Source organism: Myxine glutinosa, chromosome 12 (genome assembly GCF_964187855.1).
Source record: "Myxine glutinosa chromosome 12, kmMyxGlut1.1, whole genome shotgun sequence".
NCBI lineage: Eukaryota > Metazoa > Chordata > Myxini > Myxiniformes > Myxinidae > Myxine > Myxine glutinosa.
In genome coordinates this window covers 14838998-14850055 of record NC_136272.1, presented here as the reverse complement: position 1 = coordinate 14850055, position 11058 = coordinate 14838998, and the positions used below count along the sequence as shown (strand labels likewise).

Genomic DNA, 11058 nt, shown 5'->3' with positions numbered 1-11058 from the left:
TTGGAGTTGGCTTCATCGCGGGAGATTCCAATGATCCCAAACCCCATTATTTAGAGAGTGTAGGGAGATGTTTTCCCCCCCACACCCCCACAAAAAAATGAAGAAAAAAACAAATTTAATTTCTTCAATATGCAAACAGGATTAGAACACATGGGGCAACGACGACCCCTAATCGTGTTATATAAAACCCTCCATCTATGCATACGTAATATATGAACGAACATCGACGAAAATAAACAAATAACTATGCCACGTAAACATCCCAATCGGTACGGTACTAAAACCCAGAAAAAGCAACAGAAAAGGTGTGAAAGACGGCATGAGGGGGCGGGTTTGGGTGTGTCCCGTTCGTATAAAGTGGGTAGAGTAGCTGTACCTAGATTACGGCTGTCTTCACCACCTCACTCTCCTCACCTGTGCTGGTTCCGGGGTTTCACACAGCTCTTCAGCCTCGGTGGCCGGAATCATGGCGAATCTCGCGACGGGAGCGGCGTTGTATGCGCTTGTTTTGTTACTTACCTGCGCTGGAATCGACGGCAAGGAAGGTGAGAAGCACCTGCGGCCCGAACCTTCGTGAGTTGGTCGACAGCGCAAACCAACCGCGTCTCAAAAGAGGGGTCTTGAGAGGTCGTGACTCGATAAGCCACCTTATGTGGAATGATATCTTTGGGATCACATTATTCATTAGTACTTTACAAATGGCGAAAGAAGAAATGAATGAATCGACAATGACGTCATCAGAGTATGGTTATTCCTTTACTTGCCTTTTCCAGGTATTTCCATTTACTAAGTTTCTTGTAGAGCATTCAAGCAAGCACTCCATTGGAAACCGTTGGTAAGGAACGGCTGGCTTGGGAAGCGCTATCAAGCTGCTTGGTAACTGAACACATCCATGATGCGAAAGAACTTCCACCAACATCAGAGTACTTGTAGTTTTGGTAGGAATTTGTAATTTGTTCATGGTGCCGGTGTTAACTCGCCTACTCGTCGTGAAGGACACAAGATCCCACGGTGTCCTTCGCGAAGAGTATGCGAGCTGCGTCAAGCACCTTGAACTAGAGGGGGCGTTGCATCAGTAGCACAAATGGGCGTGGCGTCAGCGGCACAACCACGCCCTCAGGCAGCCTCGTGCTGTATACGAAAGAAGTAACAGCTGTTGTATTATCGGGAAATGTCCTTGAGCTCGAGTGTAGTTTCCTATTGAGGGAACGAAATGGGTAATGACGTCAACTTGGTGTCCAAAGTTAACCTGCGAATTGGAAAATGTAGGCTATTCCTTATTATCTTAGATAATAGGCTATTCTTATCATCCATGGGAATTGGTCGCACCAAGTGCAGCATTTTCAATAATCCAAACGACCTTTGAATTGTTTCTCCTTTTCTTCAGTCCTTATTATTGGGGATCACTATTATATTTACCTTGGGGTGTGGGAGGGGTTAAAATTATAAATGAAGACGAGGGGGGCAGGGAAAAAGTTGAGGTGTGTGTGTGTGTGTGTGTGTGTGTGTGTGTGTGTGTGTGTGTGTGTGTGTGTGTGTGTGTGTGTGTGTGTGTGTGTGTGTGTGTGTGTGTGTGTGTGTGTGTGTGTGTGTGTGTGTGTGTGTGTGTGTGTGTGTGTGTGTGTTTATGATTATGATTATGGAAGTCGTGGCGAGCACGAGAATGCGGATTCTGATTGATGCCGCTTGGTCCAGATTCTTTCTCCCCAAGCGGGCCTGGTGGATGCACTCACGTCTCACGTCCTCGAATTTTGTGATGCCTTTGTTGACGATCCTTCTCCACAACGAGCGATCTGTGGCCTGGTGTTGCCACTCGGCCGGGTCAATATCACAGCTTTTTAGTGCAGCATTTAGATTTTAGACGATCCTTGTAGCGCTTTCTAGGTTTCCCAATGCCACGTTTGACCACAGCCAGTTCCCTATAAAATAACTGTTTCGGGATTCTTAAATCGCTCATTCTTAAGAGGTGACCAGCACATTGCAGTTGTCGTTTTTTGATGATACTCTCCACCGATACACAGCCAGATTTACTGAGCACCTCTAGGTTGGAAACTCTTTTCTTCCACGTTATGTGCAGGATTTTCTGCAGACATCGTTGATGTAGGGCTTCTAGCTGGCAAATGTGGCGACTAAAGGTTGTCCAACACTCAGCACCATACAGCAATGTACTCAGAAGCACAACTCTATAGACTGATATTTTAGTATTCATTTTAATATCGTGACTGCACCAGACTCGGTGGTAAAGACGGCCAAAGGATGTACTAGCCGTTTGCTATCCGACTGGAGACTTCCCGATCCAGTTGACCATCATCACACCAAACACTCCAGAGATAGGTGTAAGCATCAGTGTTCTTCAGTTGTTGACCGTCCATAAAGATACACGGCTCAACACGCTCCAAACTAGGTGGGGGCTGATACGTAACCTCAGTCTTTGTGATGTTAACAGTGAGTCTGAAGTGTTTCACTGCAGTAGAAAAACTGTCCATGAGTGACTGAAGCTGCTCCTCGCTGTGGACAAATATCCCACAGTCATCGATGAACTGGAGGTCGCGGATTAGTTGTTGATGAACTTTGGTTTTTTGCACGAAGCCTCGAAATATTGAAAATACCGCAATCTGTTCTAAACTTAATGTAAATTCCATCGCCGCAATTATGCAAGGCCTCATTTGGCATCTACGCAAAGAACAAAATGAACAGAATTGGGGCAATTACACAGCCCTGCTTCATGCCAGTCGTTATGGGGAAGCGTTTGGAGAACTGTCCATCTGCACACACACACCTATGCATGCCATCGTGTAGCTGCTTCAGTACATCAACAAATTTGTCTGGGTGTAGAGATATACTGTTGTGGCCAAAAATATTGGCACCCTTGCACTTTTTTCAAATAACTCACAATTTTCTCGAAAAATAAGTTGAAATTGACAAAGGTATTTTGTCTCCACAATTCTTTATTTCACTGTTAATATTACAGAACCTTTGTTTTTGTTTCAGAACTTAATATATCCTTTTAAATCAGAAAATAAAAATAAATGGCATTGACAAAATTATTGACACCCTCGCCTTAATATTTGGTAGCACAGCCTTTGGACAAAATAACTGCAGTCAAGCGCTTCCTATAGTCATGAATGAGCTTCCTACACCTCTCTACTGGCAGTTTGTCCCACCATTCTTGTGCAAACTGCTCCAGTTCTCCCAGATTTGAAGGGTGCCTTCTCCCAACTGCTGTTTTCAGATCTCCCCACAGGTGTTAACTGGGATTTAGATCTGGACTCATTGCTGTCCACTTCAGAACAGTCCAGTATTTTGTCTTGAACCATTCCTTGGTGCTTCTTGAAGTGTGTTGGGGTCATTGTCCTGCTGCAAGACCTATGACCTTTGACGGAGACCCAGCTTTCTAACAATGGGTTGAACATTGCGCTCCAAAGTGCCTTGGTATTCTCCTGATTTCATGATGCCATGCACACATTCAAGGTACCCAGTGCCAGAGGCAGTACAGCAACATCACTGAACCTCCTCCATGTTTGTCTGTAGGGAAGGTGTTCTTTTCTTTGAAGGCTTCATTTTGTTTTCTGTAAACATAGAGTTGATGTGCTTTACCAAAAAGCTCTAATTTGGTCTTATCTGTCCACATGACATTCTCCCAGAAGGATTTTGGCTTGTTCAAGTGTGTTTTGGCAAACTCCAGTCAGGCTTTCGTACGTCTCTCTCAGCAGTGGGGTCCTCCTGGGTCTCCTACCATAGAACTCCCTCCTTTCATCGAGTTGGCGATGGATGGTGTGAGTTGAAACTGTCGTACCTTGTGTCTGGTCAGCTTGAATCTGTTTGGCAATTGATCGAGGTACTTTCTCACCATTCGAACAATCCTTCGCTGCAATCTTCGATCAAGTTTACTCTTGCGGCCATGTACAGGGAGGTTGACTACAGTGCCATGGGCCTTAAACTTCCTGATAGCATTGTGTACGGTGGACACAGGAACATCAAGGTCTCTGGAGATGGACTCTCCGGCCATAAAAACCCACGTCGTTAACCAACAACTACCGGCATAAATGGCGACAGGATCCAAACATTACGATCGGAAACTTGGCCCCGCCTCTAGAGAGAGCAGAACCATGAGACCACGCCCCGAGTTTCAGGATTGATCAGGGTGATGTCATCGAAAGACTTTGAGAATGGGGGAGGAAGAATCGCTCTCTCTCTCTCTCTCTCTCTCTCTCGTGCTGGCATCCTGGCGGGTGGACGCTTTTCTCTCTGGCTCTCGGCTGGCTCGTTTTCGCTTTTTGGGGAGGACGGTTCGGAACTCAGAGAACCTTTGCAACGTTGGAGGGGGTGTTGTTTATGGTGGTGCTCTTCGGAGCCTGAGCAGGTCACGATCAGACCGAAGGAGGTTCTCCTGTCTGCTTGCCTCACGCCGGCGGCTGGCTATGGGTGCGACTCTGCGCCATCTTGTGCGCTTCCCGGGGGGTGACTCTGGTTCGACGACCACAGAGTTCCTCAAAGTCCTCATTGTGCACAAAAGCTGAGTACCAGCTGACTTAAAACATTATTTTTTTCTTTAATCATTCCCCTGTCTGTTTTTGAGTCTGCATGTAGAGGTACCTCAATTGGGATATTAGATTTAACTCACCTTTCATTTTCATTCCGTGCTTAATTTTTTATCAAACCATTATTATTGTTGCATTTCATTTGACGTGTCTTGTTTGCATGGTGTTGGGTTTCGGATAAAACCCCGTGGCTTTCGTCCATGCAGGTTTGCACTTTGGTCCTGTCCCGCGCGCGCCAAAAAGTACCGCCAATTTACGGCTTGCTCGCCTCAGAGTAAAAACTGTTACGGCCTTCCGTCATCCGGTGGTGTTAATCACTGGTGACAGGACAATATATATATATATATATATATATATATATATATATATATATATATATATATATATATATATATATATATATACACACACACACTAGTATAAAAGCCTGTCAGAGTTTTATTTATCAGACATCCTACGGACGTAAATGAACACTCGTTTTACATAAAGTGCAGTGAATCTCACCTCTTGCCCTATATACTGTACAGGGTGTCCCAACACCTTAGCCCACCCCCCCCCCCCTGCCCAGCCCAACGTAGGAGAGGTAGGGAGAAACCACGAATAGGGGGAAAAAAGCTTTATTATTCGACATCTCATGTGCACAGTTTCAAAGCTTTGCTTCAATATTTGGTGTGCCCACCGCCCGCCGACCGAACTGCCTCCAAACGCGCGGGGTAGGATTCCAAGAGAGACACAAACAAGTCACGATCGAACTCCATTTTTCGAGGACGTTAGTCAAAGCAGTGAGAAGCTCTTCCCTGGTGTTCTGGAAGCGTTGTTCAACTCTGTCCTTGAGTATCGCCCCCAAATGTTCACAGGCGTTGAGGTCAGGCGATGCTCCCGGCCACTCATCGTTTCCGAAAAAATCGACCTCGTTCGCCTTCAGAAAATTCTGGGTCGCCAGTGCGCTCATGCACGGGGCTCGGTCGTGCAGAAACGTGGTCTCCTTGATGCTGAGGACATTTTCTGGGTTCCGTAAGAACGGAATAACATGGCGGGTCAGCACAACGTCTCGCAGGTATTTGCCGTCCCATGATTGTCCTTGCTCTTTGATAACCCACATCAGCCTTTTCGCTGTGAACATCAAGAAGACGCCAACGCACCGTGCTGTCTTCGATTTCTCTCGAATCTTGAGTTCTTGTGGAATGTCATCATTGTGAAGAGCCCAAATTCTGTCGTTCTGGAAGTTGGGACGTCCAGCCTCATAAATGAAAAATTCATCAGAAGGGGCCAGGAAAAGAAAATCATCAGAGGTCCACTCGCTCAAAAACTCACAAAACCACATTCGATCCTCGACGTTCTTCTCCGTCAGCTTCGGTGCTGGAATTTGGTGAAAAGCCTTTGCGCCAATGGACTGAAGGAACCTGTGGATACTTGATAAGCTCTTCTTCTTCCCTCGAACCTGTTCAATCTCCTTTTGGAGCCCTCGAATGCTTTTCTTCTCCTTGGCAAGCGACTCAATGATGATATCCCTGCTTTCCTGAGACAAACATTGTGCTGTCTGTTCGGGCCGGCTGTCCATCTCGCAATCGAAGGTTCAGGTACTTGGCATCACGGTTCCAATTGCGTTTGATGAAGTCCTCAGACCTGTTCAGGTACTTGGCAACCCAGGATCGGGATATGGTTCCCGGCGTCTGATCCCTGGCGACTCGGAACGCGATAGCCATGATGCGGCATATCCACCTTTTCTCCTCGGAATCACCCGACCACGACATCACTTCACAAAATCTGCAACAGCACAAGAAAGGCTCATTAGATCATTATGAAATTTGGTATTTGAGATGTCAAATGAATGATCCTTCCCGCTATATGCCTGCCATTGTACAGTGGCAACCCAGTAGAGCTGGGCAGGGGGGGGGGGGGGGGGGCAAGGTGTTGGGACACCCTGTACATTTATATATATTGTTTTTCAAAGTGATTCTGTACACCACCCTTGAGGTTCGGTTTTCAAGTCACCATCTACAATTTGAATATAAGAGATGCAATTGCTCTTCTTTTGGGACTTCCGAGTCATCGGGGTCTTATGGGTTGAAAACGGAGAATAGAAATGGTCTTTTGGCCATAGTGAAAACAGTCGTGTTAAAAGATTGGCCTATAAAACTCTACTCAAACTGTCCTTATGAAGGGGGATAGACATCATACATCTGTACAAGCACATACTGTTTTATATGGTAGATAAACATGAAAATCAATATTTCTTGCAAATACAGCATTTTCACATAGTTAATCCTGAGTTTATTGGCATACACCACCTGTTACACAAGATACTCAGAGATAATCAAGCCATGAAGATTGCAGCTGCCATTTTCTGTGGCTGGTCTGAGGGTCTGTTTAGCATTGAATGGAAATGTTGTCGTGATGTTTCTTTGGGAAGGTAATTTCATGCAGGAAACCGAGAAACATAAAACTTGGTATCCAGGACATTGGTGCTTCTAACTTCCTCATGGGGAGCAAGCAGGAGTGGTTAATGTGTGCAAAAAATTGATGAAGGGATTCTGGATATCGCAAGTGAAGTGCTACCTGAGTTTCAGACTATGGGACACATCGATTGCTTTATTCCCCCCTCTCCCCCCCCCCCCCCCACTTCCTCCTCCTTCAGGACTATGAGAGCACCTCACTCAAAAGGAGATGAGCAGGTTGACGAAACCCAATAGAACATCTATTGGTTGACAGAAATTGCATGTACTTAGGTAAACCACAAATGAGATGCGGCTGTTTGCACAGATGTAGTTATCTAGTTTCAACAAGTCATAATCGATGATCATCTGCTTCGTTTTGCTGATGTTGAGGGAGAGGCTGTTGTCCTGGCACCACTCTGCTAGGGCTCTTACCTCCTTCCTGTAGGCTGTCTCGTCAACATATGTGATCAGGCTTACAACGGTGGTGTCATCAGCAAACTTAATGATAGAGTTGGAGCTGTGCGTGGCCACGCAGTCATGGGTGTACAGGGAGTACAGGACAGGGCTCAGGACATCCCTGGGGAGGTCCCGTGTTCACGACCAGTGTAGAGATGTTACCTATACACAACACCTAGGGTCTACCCATCAGGAAGTCCAGGATCCAATTGCAGAGGGAGGTATTGAGCCCTAGGTCCTTGAGCTTGGTGGGAACAATGGTATTGAATGCTGAGCTATAGTCAATGAACAGCATCCTCGCATAGGTGTTCCTCTTATCCAGGTGTGATAAGGTGGTGAGCAGAGTAACGGAGATGGCGTCGTCTGTGGATCTGTTGGGGTGGTAGGAAAATTGGAGTGGGTCCAGTGTCTGGTAGAGTAAAGTTCATGTGGGGTTTTGAGCAGCCTCTCAAAGCACTTCGTGACGATAGACGTGAGTGCTATGGGCAATAATCATTTTGGCAGGTTACCTTTGATTTTTTTTTTTGGGGCAATGAAATGATTGAGGTCAACTTTAAGCAGGTAGGGATTATGACCTTTGACAGGGAGTGGTTAAATATGTCTGTAAATACGGCGGCCAGCTGGTCAGCACATGCTCTGAGGACACGCCTGGGGATGCTGTCTGGGCCGGATGCTTTGTGCGTGTTTAGTCTTAAACGTTTTACTCACATCAGTCACAGAGATTGAAATCACATTGTCATCTTGAACTGCAGGCACCCTTGTAGTGGATAAGGTGTCATTGGTCTCAAACCGTGCGTAGAAGGTGTTGAGCTTGTCTGGGAGAGAGGCATTGCTGGACGTGGCAAAGCTGCGTTTCCCTCTGTAGTCCGAAATCGATTGTAATCCTTTCTACATGCGTCGTGAGTCTGAGCCATGGTAGTGCGATTCCACTTTGTTCCTGTATTGGCTTTTTGCTACCTTGATGGATTTCCTGAGATCGTACCTTGATTTCTTATGCTCAACCAAATCCCCGGAGTTGTATGCGATGCACCGTGCTTTTAGCACAGATACCGCTATTTACCCATGGTTTCTGGTTGGGAATTGTACGTACAGTAATCCTGGGAATGCTGTCATCTATGCACTTTCTGATGAAACCTGTGACTGAGTCTGTGTATGTATTGATGTTATTGTCCGAGGCATCGCAGAACATATCCCAGTCAGTGGAATCAAAGCAGTCTTGTAGCATAGAATCCGATTGGTCAGACCAGCGTTGGTTCTCGTCACCGGGTTGGATGGTACTCGTCACCGGCTTTTCCCGTTTCAGTTCCAGCTTATAGGTGGGTAGTAACAGTAGGGAGGCATGATCTGATTTGCCGAAGGGAGGGCGGGGGTGGGCCTTGTATCCTTCCCGGAAGGGTGTGTAAACATGGCCCAACGTGCTATTGCCTCTTTTTGCGAACGAGATGTGTTGGTGGAGTTTCGGCATGACTTTCTTTAAGTTGCCTTTGTTGAAGTCGCCAGCCATGATGAATACAGCCTCTGGATGGAGAGTTTCGTGCCTGCTAATAGCCCCATACATCTCGTTTATTGCACAAGTGGTATCGGCCTGTGGTGGGATGCACACCGCTGTAATGGCCACATACGTAAACTCTCTCTGGAGGTAGAATGTTTGGCATTTGATCATCAAGTATTCGAGATCGCGTGTGCAAGACGATATAAGTGTCTCCGTGCCAGAGCCAGGGCACCAGGTGCTGTTGACCATGAAGCACGACCCTCCGCCTCTGCTCTTTCCCGAACCCTTTGTTCTATCCAGTCGGTGGGTGGAAAAGCCATTTTGACGGAAGGCCGAGTCTGGTATCGGTGGGTCGAGCCAGGTCTCCGTGAAAATCAGGACGTTGCAGTTCTTAAGGTCCCATTGGAAAATAAGCCTCCCTTTGAGCTCGTCCAGCTTATTGTACATTTGCCAGAAGAATGCTCAGGAAGCGGGGGGGGGGGGGGGTAAGGGGGGGCGATTTCCACGTCGACTCAGCCTCACCAATGCACCCGCTCATCTGCCTTTTTTCCGTTTGCGGTGCTTTACGATTCCAGGTATGAGGAGAGGTAAAGTAAGTGGTGGGTGGGTGCTGGTAACGGTAGATTCCAGGTTCGGAAAATCTGCGGTGAATGTTGTTCTAATGTCCAAAAGTGTTTGGCGGTCATAGCGGATAGTCGACGAAACTGTATGTGCCAGAGGAGTTAAAAATAACACTAAAAAACTCAGTAAAGTGCAAAGTTGAGAAGCTCACAACACAGCGACCATCCTCGGCACCATTGTTGTACAGAATTTACCCCACCCATCCAGTGCATACGCATTCTACCTCTTTTTCCTTCACCATTCCCAGCATGGTTGACTTCTCCAGACTTTCATTTTATGCATGCATGGTGTGTCCAAAGTATGACAGTTTCTGCTTTATCAGCAGTGCTTCTAATGTACAACATGGTTGTCTAATTGACTCACGAACTGATTTGTTTGTTCTTGCAATCCATGGAATTTTAACATTCGTCTCCGAAATAAAAAAAAAAAAAATTCTGAACTGTCAATCTCCTTCCTTCTTTTCTTTTTAACTGTTCACAACTCACATCTGTGATAGATCGAGACCGAGCGTGGTGAAGTAATAACCACGGGAAGAGCATGCACACAAATGACCACAAGCCAGTTACATTTGGCTGCCAGCGGAGGTGTCATGAGTACAATCTACCGGAAGAGGAAGTACCATAAGTCAGGAGTACAATAAACTTAACAAAAGCATAGAATTATATGAGTGAATCATATTATTATTTTTTGTTTTGGTATACAAGATCGAGGCTCGTGTAAGAACTAACATTAATCACAAAAAGTCAAACTGACACATAAAACATAAGATAAAGGGGCGGGAGACAAGATGGGGGAGAGAGAGGGAAGCACACAAGTACAACAGCAGTAATATGGCAGATATGTGCAGGAATTGTGCCTTTGATGATACAAGCATGGCATTTGGCACACAGAGTATGTCCGAAGAAAGATATTTGGCTATAGGGCCATCGCAGATTTGTCGTTTTTAAAAAAAATGGCCGCCATTGTTGTCACAGGACAAATCTGTGATGGCCCTATAGCCAAATATCTTCCTTAGGGCATACTCTTACTGTGTGCCAACTCTCGTGCTTGTATCATCAAAGGCACAATTCTCCCAAATATTTCACCTATCTGCCATACTACAGAGAACGGGGACATCGGGAGATCTTTGGGGGGGAGGAGGCACAGGAAGGGGGGGGGAGGAGGCGTGGGAAGGGGGGGGGTGGGAGAGGTATAAAACACATGGACACAGCTAGGACTTCCAGGAAATAAGACTGTATTTCAGAAAAATGGATCTGAGGTGAATTAATAGGGGTAGAAAAGATCAAGGTATTGGATGGGGGAAGATAAGAGATGGTGGCGAACAGCTGTTTTAAAGACCTGGGGGATGATTGGGATTGAAGAGAGTGAGGGAGTTTGTTCCAGAGGCGGGAGAAAAGAGGAATGAAAGAGTGAAGGTGAATAGAGTCTTGATTTTGGCAGTTTCACCAGAAGAGGGTTATAGGCAGATCTTGTGCGACCTGTAGGAGTATTTGGGGGACAGAGCATAGAC

At 46.2% G+C, this 11058-nt stretch overlaps 2 protein-coding genes across 2 annotated transcripts in view; one reads left to right on the top strand and one right to left on the bottom strand.

The window, feature by feature from the left end:
- Window positions 1–326: 326 nt before the first annotated feature.
- The window catches only part of LOC137438198 (pituitary tumor-transforming gene 1 protein-interacting protein-like), a 49322-nt gene continuing 38590 nt past the window's right edge, over window positions 327–11058 (top strand). Inside the window, exon 1 of the mRNA XM_068133234.2 lies at window positions 327–545. Coding sequence (XP_067989335.1) covers window positions 467–545 — 79 coding nt within the window. The 5' untranslated portion in view covers window positions 327–466. The remainder of the gene's footprint in view (window positions 546–11058) is intronic.
- LOC137437410 (uncharacterized) lies at window positions 5136–10499 on the bottom strand. The gene is made up of 2 exons (XM_068131721.2): window positions 10034–10499; window positions 5136–6308 (listed from the first exon to the last, which is right to left on the bottom strand). The coding sequence occupies exon 2, from the start codon at window positions 6100–6102 to the stop codon at window positions 5188–5190; it is 915 nt and encodes a 304-aa protein (XP_067987822.2). The 5' UTR covers window positions 6103–6308; window positions 10034–10499; the 3' UTR covers window positions 5136–5187.

What these genes read in the sequence shown, in the direction of transcription:
- LOC137437410 (XM_068131721.2), bottom strand. Translation starts at nt 6,102, where the DNA reads ATGGACAGCCGGCCCGAACAGACAGCACAATGTTTGTCTCAGGAAAGC.